This window comes from Pristiophorus japonicus, chromosome 9 (genome assembly GCF_044704955.1).
Source record: "Pristiophorus japonicus isolate sPriJap1 chromosome 9, sPriJap1.hap1, whole genome shotgun sequence".
NCBI lineage: Eukaryota > Metazoa > Chordata > Chondrichthyes > Pristiophoridae > Pristiophorus > Pristiophorus japonicus.
Genome location: NC_091985.1, coordinates 43,643,743 through 43,659,163, shown reverse-complemented (window position 1 = coordinate 43,659,163; position 15,421 = coordinate 43,643,743). Strand labels below are relative to the sequence as shown.

General features: G+C 44.7%; 1 protein-coding gene across 1 annotated transcript in view; it reads right to left on the bottom strand.

Moving 5' to 3' along the window:
* Positions 1–14,956, bottom strand: part of LOC139272598 (ALK tyrosine kinase receptor-like) — a 1,661,561-nt gene extending 1,646,605 nt beyond the window's left edge. Inside the window, exon 1 of the mRNA XM_070888679.1 lies at positions 14,326–14,956. Coding sequence (XP_070744780.1) covers positions 14,326–14,956 — 631 coding nt within the window. The remainder of the gene's footprint in view (positions 1–14,325) is intronic.
* Between the last annotated feature and the right edge of the window lie 465 nt (positions 14,957–15,421).

Below are 15,421 nucleotides of genomic sequence, written 5' to 3'. Positions count from 1 at the left end.
GAGAAATTAGCGCAGGTGATCAAAAGCTTAGTCAATGAGGTATGTTTTAAGGAGCATCTTGAAGAAGGAAAGAGAGGTAGAGAGGCAGAGAGGTTTAGGCAGGGAATTCCAGAGCTTAGGGCCCAGGCAACAGAAGGCATGGCCACCAATGGTTGAGCGATTATAATCAGGGATGCTCAAGAGAGCAGAATTAGAGGAGCGCAGACATCTCGGTGGCTTGTGGGGCTGGAGAGATTACGGAGATAGAGAGGGGCGAGGCCATGGAGGGATTTGTAAACAAGGATGAGAATTTTGAAATCGAGGTGTTGCTTAACTGAGAGCCAATGTGGGAAAGCGAGCACAAGGGTGATGGGTGAGCGGGACTTGGTGCGAGTTAGGACACGGACAGCCGAGTTTTAGGTGACCTCAAGGATCCTCACCCGGTTCCATCAATAATGGGCAGCCCACACAATTGTGCCTCTCCTGATGGCTATTTAAAGTGTGAAGATTGGGCTCACATCACTGAAATTCGTCTCTGGCTTCACTGGAAACATCCTAATATTGAACATGTCAGAGGCAAGCCTCATTGATTCTCAGACACATCTGCAGAGGTGCTTGTTGAGAAGTTGAGGGCACAGAGGGGTGTCCTATTTCCATCTATCTTTGCTGAAAGCCGGGACAGAAATGAACTCTTGGAGCATCAACCCCAGGACTTGGTTTTAATGCTTCAATGCACTGACCAGACTAGCAGGGATGAGTGCATATTGTCATATCGCCATTGCTCTGCATTGCACTGAGAACATCACTTTCTACATTCCACCCCTCCTCCCCCCCCCCCCCGGAGGCTTCCCTCCCCTGCATCATATACTTTTCCACCAATCAAAAGGGGACACTACCTCGCTTTCTCATTCCAATTACAAACTCCACTGTTGCTTTCTGCCTTCACAATACAGGTACTTACAGCGTTCTGTTCACACCTGGGAGCAATTACAAAACAATGTTCTCCTCTGATGAATGCGGACTCATTTCACAGTCCAGCTGTCCATCCTTGCTTCTTCTCCCTCTCAGCAGATACACTATATGAAGAAGCCATACATATACGCACATCTCTTTTAACCAGCCACTCAGTAATTCTATCCCTCACATTTTGCTGGACAAAATGGCTCATAATGCAAGGGACGGGAGCAAGACTGGGGGAGGATTAGCTAGCATCCAGAACCACACACAGATGGAGCAGGCAGCCCTTGAGGCAACAGCCATCCAGAGATGATGAGGCTGTGGTGACATTGAGCAGAGTATCTGCCTTTTACTTGTACCCTTCCATTGACCTAAAGTAATTGCACATTCAAGCTGCTTGACAACCTACTGCTGCATGGTAAAGACTATAATCTGCTACCATCTAGCCTGTCAGTACCATGCTAACTCTTATCCCTTTCCCCTTTCCCTTGATCCATTTTGGGACTTAGAAGCCATGGAAGAGAATTCGGAGGAGGTCACTCCTCTGAAAGAAGCAGTGATGCGCACTCGATCCCTCCCAAGCCCAGCACAGAGACTGGGTGGGATAAAGTGAGTTAGATGGATTCATACTTAGCACAGGCGAGCAGGTGAAAATACAGCAATTACTGGTTCTTCACAATACTGAAATGTTCCAAACGCCTAATGCATAATACCCTGGCACTACACTCTTTCACTTTTTGCTGAAGTTGAATACATTTTTCAGAGCAAAGGCATTATAAAAGCCTGGCATCTCCCTTTCAAATGGAGATTTCTTTTACATGATTTAATACATTATGCAAGTAGACAATCTTCATTGGAACAAATGGTGAACCAGTTCTTCTATTGCAATCATTTAGTGGAAACATTTATATTTATCTGTTTGAGCTACTGTTTATAAAGAAAACAAGGAACAAAATGTAGAAAAGTAAGGAAAATGAGGGTCAAGGCCTCTGCTATTTCCTCTTTTGCTTCGCTCAACAGCCTGGGATGCATTTTTGAAAATTTTGTCATTGCAGTTTTAGTACCTATCACTCAACCATGTTGCATCTTGTTGTCCAGAATTGTCAGATGAATAGGGAATTTTATTTGGCACTATAAGATCAACAGATCGAACTGTGATAAGAAACTAAGTGCATCTGCATTTGGAAGCCAAAAATGTTGCATATATTAAATGTTTAGCTTTGGAATTCTCTACCCCACATGGCTGTGGCTGCTCAGTTGATGATTATATTCAACACTGATATTGATAGATTTTTGGACACTTAGGGAATCAAGGGATTTTTTAAATTATTAATTTACAGGATGTAGGCATCGCTGGCAAGGCCAGCATTTATTGCCCATCCCTAATTGCTTTTCAGAAAGTGATGCTGAGCTGCTTCTTGAACCGCTGCAGTCCGAGTGGTGAAGATACTCCCACAGTACTGTTTGGGAGGGAGTGCCAGGACTTTGGCCCAGTGACAATGAAGAAACAGCGATATATTTCCATGTCAGGATAGTGTGTGACTTGGAGGGGAACTTGGAGGTGGTGGTGTTGCTATGTGCCTGCGGCCCTTGCCCTTCTAGATAGTGGTTACATGTTTGGGAGGTACTGCCATTGTACCTTGACAAGTTGCTGCAGTGCCTCTTGCAGATGGTACACACTGTAGCCACGGTGTGCCGGAGGTGGAGGGAGTGAATGTTTAAGGTAGTGGATGGGCTGCCAATCAACCGGGCTGCTTTATCCTGAATGGTGTCAAACTTCTTGAGTGTTGTTGGAACTGCACTCATCCAGGCAAGTGGAGAGAACTCCATCACACTCCTGACTTGTGCCTTGTAGATGGTTGAATGGGGATAGGGCAGGAAATTGGAGTTGAAATAGATCAACCATGATCTTATTGAATGGCAGAGTAGCCTTGAGGGGCCTAATGGCCTATTCCTGCTCCTATTTCTTATGTTTTTATGTGTATGCAGTTATGTACAAAGCTCTGAAGTCCTGCGACAGGTAGCACCTATGACACTTCAATTTATTTTCGCTAAGACTCACTCCAATCATATTCCATGGATTCTTGCATGCCTTGATGGCTCAGTGGTCAATTACACCATACCCGGTGGAATTGAGGCATAAAGAGACCCGGGGAAAATGCCAGGTTTGATCACTGATATATGGTCAAGTACACAATCTCAGCTGGGCCGTTCTTTGGGTGCTAGAATTAGCCTCAGTGTTTTCAAGCTTGTGAAGGGAAAATCAATTGTTATTCCCACTTCCGATCCCTCGCTGGTGACCCTATCTGTAAAATGTATGTACGTAGACATCACGTGAGAACAGGAGCATGATTGATCTAATATGTCTGCTGGCAATCACTGTCTGTGCTCAAACATGGCTGCCACCCATGGAAAAGCACCTCAGCAAGAGCCTGCTGCTTCAGGAGAGGAGGGCAGGAAATTGTGAGGCAGCACATAATTGGATTCTTGCCAACTGAAGTACACTGATGGCATTTTCTGTACAACAGTAATCAACAAAAGATACATTTCAGATATCGAGGGGTGAAATTGGTCTTCGGCGACAGTGTAAAGCTGCAGCCCGTTTTACACGCCGCCGATTTTCGTTTCCACAATGGAAATAATAATGGAAACAGGGTGCAACACAGAATGATAATTGGCTATCACCCATTCTGCGCTCTTGCTGAAGACCAATGTCATCCCCTACAACACCTGTCTACTTTGTACGGCATTATTTTTAGAGCAGCTACAGTCATGCACTCATAACCAATGTGCTGTATATTGGTTGTTTTGTCATGATATCTTCCTGTCAAAATACTGCTAAAATCAACCCACATGTGCAGCCCATAGCTATTCAATATTTTAAACACGATCTCTGGCAGGTCAAAACAAGTGAAGAAAACATGCACTAAAGTTCTAGTACATTTTTGTTTCCATCATTGAAGATTTACATCACGTTGCAGTAATGCTCAGGTTACAGAGCGAACTGCCCTCATTCCTCCAAAGCTTTAGAGCAACAACATTTTTACTTTACATTCATACAATTTCCTTCCTTTTTTTGTATTTTCTTAAACTTCTGGCTGAGACCTGACTTATTCTCTCCCTGGAGTGACTCGCTCCCTAATTTACCCTCCTTTCACGTAGAGAAAGTTCTGGCATCCACTCCCCCCGCCCCTCATCTGCTTCCATCTTGCTGGCACTACTTCTTTTGTAACTAAGATACCAAAGTGAAAGGCATCAGCCCAGAGTCCCAGAGTGCAGGACACCGTCAAGATTGCAAAAATTACGAGGTCCTGGGAAAGAATGAGTTCAAGAAGGAATCGATGTGATGTGTGTTGGGTTTCAAGACTGAGAGGGTTCATGGAAAAGGAAGTTCGTGCAGAGCAACCTATTTTGAAGGAAAAGGGAAACTTCAGAGCAGCCAGGAGGACCATGAAGAATTGTTAAGGTAGACTAAGTCAAAAAATGATTGAATGGAGACAGAGAAAGGTGAGAGAAAGATCAGCTGTGAAACAATAAGCTTTCCCTTGTACTCTAACCAACAATGTGAGGGAGTGTTTAAGATTTTTCCCAGATACAGGTGTCTTCAAGTCTTCGAACAATTGCTAATTGGATATACCTTTGTGATCCAGTGTGTTGGTTGGAGTATTCGCCATAATTGTAACATGCATGTCGTCTGTGCGTTATGTACTTTATGTGAACTATGTTCGAACTAGAAAAAAAACTAAGGTGAGGGGATACATGCAAATTATTACACAAGCAGTAGCAAAGAAGAGTTTCTGATTTAAACTGACTGTCCTTAATCCAACTCAAATCCAAATGCTACATATTGTGTGCAGCCAACATCTAAGGTCATAAATACCATTGTGGCTGATGGGCTGCAAATCATTGTCAGGCAGCCTCAGCCAAAATGTAACATTCATACTTGGCTGTGCAGAATATAAGGTCAAGTGACAAAATATAATGAGAAGGTTTCTTTGCAAATATGTGGTCATTATATTAATAACAGCTGTTTGATTCACTTCACAAAGACTAAATGAAAACCTCTTGCCTATTTGCCTGTCATTTCCATGCCATGGTGCACGCCACAGGTATTAGTAAAGTATCTGATCGGCTATACTAAATCCTATCTGTCTGTGACCATGGGATGCCTAATCGAACATTAACAATTCACAATACAAACAAATTAAATATTAAACATACAATTCCTAATAATTTAAAACTGCTCCCCTGCTGGCCGACTGGGTAAAGGATGATGGAGTATTAAGCTACAAGGACCAAGAAATCCCAAGTTTGATCCCTGAGCTGTGCTGACCCAGCTGAATTTAGCCAAGTGCACTACATAGAAACATAGAAAATAGGTGCAGGAGTAGGCCATTCAATGAGTTCATGGCTGAACATGCAACTTCAGTACCCTTTCTCGCCATATCCCTTGATCCCCCTAGTAGTAAGGACTACATCGAACTCCTTTTTGAATATATTTAGTGAATTGGCCTCAACAACTTTCTGTGGTAGAGAATTCCACAGGTTCACCACTCTCTGGGTGAAGAAGTTTCTCCTCATCTCAGTCCTCAATGGCTTACCCCTTTCCTTAGATTGTGACCCCTGGTTCTGGACTTCCCCAACATTGGGAACATTCTTCCTGCATCTAACCTGTCTAAACCCATCAGAATTTTAAATGTTTCTGTGAGATCCCCTCTCATTCTTCTGAACTCCAGTGAATACAAGCCCAGTTGATCCAGTCTTTCTTGATATGTCAGTCCTGCCATCCCGAGAATCAGTCTGGTGAACCTTCGCTGCACTCCCTCAATAGCAAGAGTGTCCTTCCTCAAGTTAGGAGACCCAAAACTGCACACAATACTCCAGGTGTGGCCTCACCAAGGCCCTGTGCAACTGTAGTAACACCTCCCTGCTCCTGTACTCAAATCCCCTCGCTATGAAGGCCAACATGCCATTTGCTTTCTTAACCGCCTGCTGTACCTGCATGCCAACCTTCAATGACTGATGTACCATGACACCCAGGTCTCGTTGCACCTCCCCTTTTCCTAATCTGTCACCATTCAGATAATAGTCTGTCTCTGTTTTTAACCACCAAAATGGATAACCTCACATTTATCCACATTATACTTCATCTGCCATGCATTTGCCCATTCACTTAACCTATCCAAGTCACTCTGCAGCCTCATAGCATCCTCCTCGCAGCTCACACTGCCACCCAACTTAGTGTCATCCGCAAATTTGGAGAGACTGCATTTAATCCCCTCGTCTAAATCATTAATGTACAATGTAAACAGCTGGGGCCCCAGCACAGAACCTTGCGGTACCCACTAGTCAATGCCTGCCATTCTGAAAAGTATCCATTTACTCCTCCTCTTTGCTTCCTGTCTGACAACCAGTTCTCAATCCACATCAGCACACTACCCCCAATCCCATGTGCTTCAACTTTGCACATTAATCTCTTGTGTGGGACCTTGTCGAAAGCCTTCTGAAAGTCCAAATACACCACATCAACTGGTTCTCCCTTGTCCACTCTACTTGAAACATCCTCAAAAAATTCCAGAAGATTTGTCAAGCATGATTTCCCTTTCACAAATCCATGCTGACTTGGACTTATCATGTCACCTCTTTCCAAATGTGCTGCTATGACATCCTTAATAATTGATTCCATCATTTTACCCACTACCGATGTCAGGCTGATCGGTCTATAATTCCCTGTTTTCTCTCTTCCTCCTTTTTTAAAAAGTGGGGTTACATTGGCTACCCTCCACTCCATAGGAACTGATCCAGAGTCTATGGAATGTTGGAAAATGACCGTCAATGCATCCGCTATTTCCAAGGCCACCTCCTTAAGTACTCTGGGATGCAGTCCATCACGCCTGCAGATTTATCGGCCTTCAATCCCATCAATTTCCCCAACACAATTTCCTGACTAATAAGATTTCTCTCAGTTCCTCCTTCTTACTAGACCCTCTGACCCTTTTTATATCCGGAAGATTGTTTGTGTCCTCCTTCGCGAATACCGAACCAAAGTACTTGTTCAATTGGTCTGCCATTTCTTTGTTCCCCGTTATGACTTCCCCTGATTCTGACTGCAGGGGACCTACGTTTGTCTTTACTAACCTTTTTCTCTTTACATATCTATAGAAACTTTTGCAGTCCGTCTTAATGTGCCCTGCAAGCTTCCTCTCGTACTCTATTTTCCCTGCCCTAATCAAATCCTTTGTCCTCCTTTGCTGAGTTCTAAATTTCTCCCAGTCCCCGGGTTCACTGCTATTTCTGGCCAATTTGTATGCCACTTCCTTGGCTTTAATACTATCCCTGATTTCCCTTGATAGCCACGGTTGAGCCACCTTCCCTTTTTTATTTTTACGCCAGACAGGGATGTACAATTGTTGTAGTTCATCCATGCGGTCTCTAAATGTCTGCCATTGCCCATCCACAGTCAATCCCTTAAGTATCATTCGCCAATCTATCCTAGCCAATTCATGCTTCATACCTTCAAAGTTACCCTTCTTTAAATTCTGGACCATGGTCTCTGAATTAACTGTTTCATTCTCCATCCTAATGTAGAATTCCACCATATTATGGTCACTCTTACCCAAGGGGCCTCACACAACGAGATTGCTAATTAATCCTCTCTCATTACACAACACCCAGTCTAAGATGGATTCCCCGCTAGTTGGTTCCAAATTGGCTTCAGCATTACCTGGACTAGGAAAAGGGAAGTCAGCCAAGGTTCCCACCCCGGATTGTCACCTGGTATCTCCTGCGAGGAAGTGACTGTGTTTCATGTCGGACAAGAAAAGAATTGTGTTTTGACATGAGGCACTTCACAGGAACAATTCCTAGTGCCATGCCCGAGCACGAAGTCAGTGCCTTCACCAGAGGAGGCAAGAACACTGTGGAAAAACGTCTAACTGTTTCCAGGCTGGTGCAAGTAGTTGGCCTTCTTTATAACTGTGTTTTTAAAACATTTCTGGCAACTTAAGTACTCCTCTGTGTCTCTGTGGAAGAAAGCAAAGGAGGCTATACCCGAGGAAGTGTGAATTTACAGGCCAAGGCTTAAGCATATTTGGTGGAAAAAAGGTTTGTTCACGCCACCTAGTGGTGCCAAACAAATAGAACCCAAAGTGTGCCCTACATTTACAAGAGTGTCAAATGCATGTGCTCCTGGCTGCACCTCTTTGCCAACCAATTAGATCTCCACAAATCAAAATGACCAAAAAGGTCAATGACATGGTGCATAGATGTTCTTGCCTACATAATTAAACAGTTATAGCATTTGTATTTTTTCAAAATACAGAAACAGATAAAGGGGTTATGTATGTCAAAAGCAATTAGTGAAGATAACGGAATAGCTTGCAAATGATGAAGTTATGGCTGGATTATGGTCAGAATCACATCTGCAAATAATTTTCAAATTAAACTCAGTCCTGGGCACATTAAAATTCTGCTCTTGTGCTCACAGTGCATGCCAGTTGCCCAACTAATGGACAGAAAATTACAGGTTGTGAGTGAGCAATTTCACAATCTGCACTCCAAGAGAACATCAGGAGTGAGAGGAGTGGAATTGTTTTAGCCCATTATAGCCCATTATTGTGTTTTGGACTGAGGGAAAAAAAACTGAACAAACTTTAAAGACTCTTTCTGTAGCTATTGTTACACAAGAAAATCAGTTGATAGTGTTTTGTGGAACTTGACTTTTTCTTTCCACTCGAGTACAGTAACGAGAAAGAATGTAGGTCACAAACATGTGTTTTACCTGTATTTCGTGGCCCTCATTTCTGAAGCGATCTACCCATCCCTTGAACTTGCCAAACCTCATTAATTTGAGTGGAATCACTGCATTCTGCCAAAGAGAATTGTAACCTCTTTCTGTGTATCTAGTTGTATTAAACAAAATACTTTGTTCTATTACCTTCTGTGGGTCCACAATATGAATTATTATGTTTTCTCTAAAAAGGCTTGTTGTATCCGATAGTCCGAACTCAGCAATACTGCATATTCTGATCATCCCTCTTACCCTCTGTAACTGCAGGACATTTCTATGGTCGACCCAAGTCAATACTTTCTTCTAACTTTCTGAAATCAGGACAACTAGCACGTGTGAATTTCAAGTTCAAAACTGAGACCTGCAACTCAATGGCACAATGTGTTAATGCCTTAACCTACGACACAACCTGGCCACCAACATGCACTGTGTTTGAATATATTTTCATGAGCGTTGGTCTGAATGGCCTGTTTCTGCGCTGTAAATACAAATTGTAGCACTCCTGCATCTGAGCCAATTTAACTCAACTGACTCAGCACTGACCACAAATTGAACCTGGGACTTTCCGAAGCTTTATGGCCCAGAGAAGAAGACTTTACCTCTGACAGCCGCGGCAACTAACATTAAAAATTGTCCATTGTTACCATTAATCAAGTGCCAGTGGACCTGGTACCTGTAATATAATATCTTGATGGATCAGAGCTCCGTGGAGAATTAAATAGCATCACTGAAAAGCACAAATCTGTCCATGTGATGAAGAAAATAGAAAGCACAGCAGGTCAGGTATCATCTCAGGTTAACACTTCAGGACACGATTGCTTAGAATGCTGACATAACTTTCTCCTTCAGGTGATGTGTACTTGACCATTTTCTTTGTTTGGTCGCAATTTCATGCGTCACGGTATTTCTCCTTTTCCACAAATACAGTAATACTCCCGACACAATAACTACTCCATGAACAAGAAGCAATAATTTCTCCACAACACAGCAGAATATGGTTTATTGAGCAGGCATGAGTGGGGGGGGGCGGGGAGGGGAGGGGGCGGGGGAGAGAGTGGTGATCTGCAGTTAAAAAAATTAAAATTAACACTTTTAAATGTTTTAAATGGTATATAGTTTAGTTGTAATCCCCGGACACAGGAACCTGCTTCACCATCAAAATAAAGTATTATATTTTCCTTTGTTGATAATTTAGATATTTTCTATGGCCCGTATGTGCAATCTTGCATTTCACAACAGAAATCTGTCCAACTTGCATAACAACATACATTAGTTTTCAAGTTATGAAGATTGATTCAATTTAATGTACACCTAGGTAGTTTCTTAAACTAAACATGCAACCCCTCCTCTATGAAAATACCTTATACTACATCTTTAGTGTGTGCTTGAGTAAGCATGAACTAGTAGTGAATTAGAATCATAGAATCATATAGAAACATAGAAAATAGGTGCAGGAGTAGGCCATTCGGCCCTTCGAGCCTGCACCGCCATTCAATGAGTTCATGGCTGAACATGCAACTTCAGTACCCCATTCCTGCTTTTTCGCCATACCCCTTATAGCACAGAAGATGGCCATTCGGCCCTTTGTGTCTGTGGCAGCTCTTTGAAAGAGCTCTCCCATTAGTCCCACTCAAGACGAAGGGGGAACCAATTGTATCCCAACAGTCAACGTTCCCTAATATCTATTTAAGGGACCAAGTAGATGTCATCAATGAAGAAGATTGACAAAGTTGATCCAAACAAATTGTTCAATATAGCAAAGGGTTCCAATACCAGAGAATACTAGTTAAAAACTAAAGAACTCGCAGTGAAAAGGGAAGTCAGATGGATTTTTTTCACCCAAAACGATAATGGAATTATGAAATAAGTTACCAGTCAGACACATTAAAGCGGACAGTTTAAATGGAGCTACTGGAAAGGGGTTTGGTAAGGAGGCAGGCAGGTGGGGTTGATCCATCACAAACCGATATCGTATTGGGACTAATGCCATTTTCCAGTTTGAAAACAAAAATTCTTAACAGATAAAAGGTATATGTTGGGATCTGTTCCAGAATTTACACCTTGGACACAATATAGCCAATATGCATAATTTTCTTGCAAGAAATATTGTGTTATTGATACAAAGCAGCTGCATAGAAAATTCCCTTTCATTTTGATTTGTTTTACTCTATATTTTTAAAGAAAACACTTAACGTGAAATGTCATATAGAGTTTACCTCATATTCATATTTTCCACAACACATGTCTTCCTCATTCATTTCATGATTCAATAAACAACTAAATTGCATTTTCACATATCAATATACAAATGGGTTTAAAACAGTGATTTTCAACAAAACTCTATTCAGAAAGTACAAAGAAATTCTTTAATTCTCTTATTCTCTTAATCTCGTCATCTTCTTTCATCTCCAATATGTTTCATCTGTCTTACGATTATTCATTAGGAAACACCTTCTCCCCAACACATTTTTGAGTCATCTTTTTTCCTTTTCCTACATTTCTTCTTTTCCTTATTTGTTTTAATATTTCTCTTACCCTCTATTCACTCATTAATCCCAGTCTTTCTATCTCTTTCTCTCTTTATCTACTCATGTTACAGTCTCTTCCTCATTCCTTGTCCGTTTCTTATTCCTTCTCTGTACCTCCCTTTCTCATCCTGTATCTCATTCCTTTTGTAAACTTTTCTCCATTTCTGCAACACCCTCCCTCAGCCTCTCAGAATCTCCCTCACTTTATTTACTTTCACTCCCTTGTTCTATCTCTCCCCCTCATTCCTGTTCATCATTCTCTCATTCTCTCACATACTTTTTTAGTTTAGTATTTTTCTCACTGGTTCTCTGTATTGCTCTGTCTTGCAGTTTCTGTACATCTCCCACACTGGTTATCTATACGTATTCTTTCTCTTTATTCACCAAATCACACCACCTCATTCTCTCTAATATTTTCCTCAAGTGTTCTCTGTATTGATCACTTTCCCTATTACTTCCATCACGAGCTCCTGGAATGGCTTTGAATTTCCACCATTGGTCATCCATGATTGCAGCTTAAAATGGGTGACAGTTCCATTCTGAAGAAACTCTGCCCAGTTTACACTGCAGTGTAGCTTCCAGCGGTGGGACCAGTGATGATGGAAGCCTGCACCTCAAATGAGTAGACATTTCATTTAAATAAGCATTTAGTGATATGTCACTCCTGCACCCATTTCCATTCTTTGGGCATGCAGGGCATCAAGTCTGAAGGTTGCCTATTTGAACGACACCCAGGGTTACGGGAATTAGCTGGTGTAGTAGCTGATTTAAATGGCCCAGGTAAATAACTTCAGCCCTTCATATTTCAGTTATTAATTGAGTGCTTCCTGTATTTATTTTTCTTCTGTTGGCATTTAGGTTCTCATGAACCTTTGTATCAATTGTTTAAAAAAAACATTTCCTCCCAAGTACTATTGCTAGAAACCCCTCTGGCTCTCTGCTGACCTTGAGCTAATATTTGACATGTGTGGAAGAGAAGGATCTACTGAGAAGTGCCAGGCAGGCCGTGCTGCTCGAAGGGTGCTCTGTGCCCAATCACGAGTACCCACAGACCAGTATCTGTAGATAGAGGTGACCGTAGCTCAATTTCACATACAATTCGAACGTGCGAATGCTCCTCTTCCCAGAGGAAAGTGGGACAGCAGACCCAATGGCAGCACTAAGGTATGTGAATGCCTGACTAACCAGTGTTGGATACTTGCTCAGAAGCTGCCCAATCACACTGTGACAAGCATGAAAGAAGGAATGCGAAGATAATCGGCAGGCAGTGCAGCCTGAGTGACTGCATCTGTCGAGACGTTGCCAACCTTTTCTGCAGGCTCTGGCACATCTACCGGCCAATGCTTGCTTGGAGCTGACTTCACAGGATCCGGCTCAGCAAAGAAGCAGATGCAGAGTCATGCCATCTTTTGCAAGGATACCGCCAGCTACCGTGCTGCAAAAGGCTGGCACATCCAGTGACAATAACTGTCAGCTGTGGCCTGAAGCATAGCTTCTTCTCCCTGGCAGCACAGTGCAATGATAACCTATGGGGGTGCTGCTGTGGGGGCACGATACAACGATAACCTATGGGGACGGGGGGTGCTGTGGGGTAGTAGAGAGTACCCCTCGCCAAGCAGCCACATCATGTGGTGCCATCTTCACTTCAGCAGCCAGCAAGCAGAGGGCGGCTCCATCACATAAATGCAGACACCTGCCCGAATCTTAGCTTTCCCTTTCCCTTTGCCTAAGACTTTCTTGTTCTGTGCCCCTTCAGCTGCTCATGTGTTGAAACAGTTTTCCAAGGCTATCAGAATCCGTCACGTATTATAATAGTCTCTTCAATTTTCCACGTCACTTTTCTTTTCACTTCCTACACAATTTTCCCCTCCCACCACCCATCCAAACCTGCACCTAAAGCAAAGCGAATGAACCGAAAATCGAGTGCGAGCACCGCACTTCAACTGGAGTCTGTTTGTTGAACTGCAGCAGCAGAGGGAAGTCTTGGTGCGTGAACCTTTTTTCTCGGGGCCACTACTTTGCTCTTTCTCACTAGTTCGCTGCAGTGCTCACTGTCACGGTGTTCACGTGTTCTATCTGCAAGGCTCTCCCTGCGTGTTGTGGACCAAAGGGGCAACTTTGCGATGGGATACTGAACCTGAGCGCGGTGCCCGGCCAACACAGTCGGGTGGGAGGGAGACCTGGACTACTTCCAGCTTCCAGCCTCCTGAACACTGCGGCCAATTTAAAGCGAATGTGGTCGGGGAACCAGCAGGATCGGGTGCAGGGCTGGCTTTACACCGCGCCCGCTCTGGCAGGGTGTATAACTGGTGTGGCCCCGATCCGGACAGTTTCCGGAGGGGCGGATTGGGTTAACAACACCCCGCTTTGCTGGGAGAGCTGCAGCGCGCCAGTTCCTGCACTGCTCCTCCTGGCCTCCAGCGGGATGTTTGAGGGCCGGGGCTTGGACCTCTGGGTGCCTGGAGAAATGGGACAGTGACCTGGCTGGGAGGTTGTCCAGGCGCACAGATAGGTTGACAATGTCCTCAGCACACTCTCAGCTGGTGCCTGGCCGCTTGGGGTGGTCAGCGGTGGGAAATCTCCCCACCTGGCTTTGACAGATGCTAATGGAGTTGTGTGCCTGGTTTGCTCGCTCTCTACTTTCTCTCTCTCGCTCCGATTTGCTGTCCTTCATTCTCTCCATCTCACAATCTTACTGTGCCTCGCTGCGATACATTTTATGTCTGTACTTATTACTTGTCCATACTGGTGTGCGTCTCTCTGTCGATATCTTGGTGTATCTCGCTCTCTTTTTCTAATGATGCGCCGCTTTCTGTGTTCCCTCTCTCTCTCTACATTGGACTGCACTCCAAAAGCACTTCATTGGCTGTAAAACGCTTTAATACGTCCGGTGATCGCGAAAGGCGCTATATAAATGCAAGTCTTAATTTCTTCTTTCTTTCTCTACACACACCTTTCACTCCCACCCCTGTATACTGCCATCCACGTCTCTCTCTCTCTCTCCCTCTGCCCTGACTTTGATCTCCCAGTCCCAATGTGCCCACCCACACAGACACACACACTCCCTCTCACCTGCGAAGGAGAGCTGCAGCCAGACCCGCGGCTGGGACGCCCTGATAGCTGCGGAGATGTCCTGCTCTCTCCCGGGGTAGGACTGGGCCGCCCTCCTCTCGGGCATCAGCCGGACCCTCAGCCGGCCCTCGGAAGAGCCGGCCCACCAGAGGAAGATGTCGGTGAGGTTGTAGAGCAGCAGAGGGGCCGGGGTTGGAGCAGGAGGACCTGGCCGGCCCTGGCAGCGGGCGGTGCTGGCAGCCCAGCCCACCTCCAGCACCACCTGGTTGGACTGTTTCTTGGACCTCCTGCGGGCGAGTTGCGGGGCGCCGGGCGGTGCTAGCGCCGCGCACTCCAGCAGCAGCAGCAGGCGGCAGTCGGCGCCGCTCGGCCGGCCGAAGAATTGCAACAGGTAGTTTCGGAAGAAGGGCGAGAAGGTGAAGTCGACGGCCAGCCCCTTGCGCTTGAGCCGCGAGCTGTAGGTCTGCTCCACTTTGGCCGCCTTCCTGTGCGCTCGCCACTCGGCCGCCTTGCCCCCTCCTCCGCCTGCGCCTCCGCCTCGGCGCTGCTGCCGCGGCCGCTCCGGGGAAGAGGGCTGCAGACCCCACACAAGCAGCAGCGACACAAACAGCAGCCAACACACACTCTTCATTATTCCATGTGGCGGGAATGGAGGAGAGAAAACAAGGAAAACAACAATATAGACAGAGAAATCAACAAATTGTGGATGAGGCTGGAATTTTAAAAATAACACCACCAAAAGCCTCCAAACAAGACGCAAAGTAAATGTTTCTTGCGGCAAATATCAAAGCCTTGGTGATCGACCGTTCCTGCTCTTCATCACTGATCGCGTCTCCTGCAAACTGCTATTATTATTCATTCCTCGCCCGTTTCCACAGCGAATGCATATGTATGTTCACCCCCCAAACACACAAAATCTTCTCTTCACAATCCGTCTGCTTCTTCCTTTTTATGCTGGAAGTTGTATCCAATCTCTCTGTCGTTTCCTTCAGTTTGATTCAGGTTGTATCTGTCGTGTCTTCAATCCATGCCTGTGTGTAGTGCCTGTCCGCTGCTCCGGCACTCTCCTGTGTGTGTGTGTGTGTGTGTGTGAGTA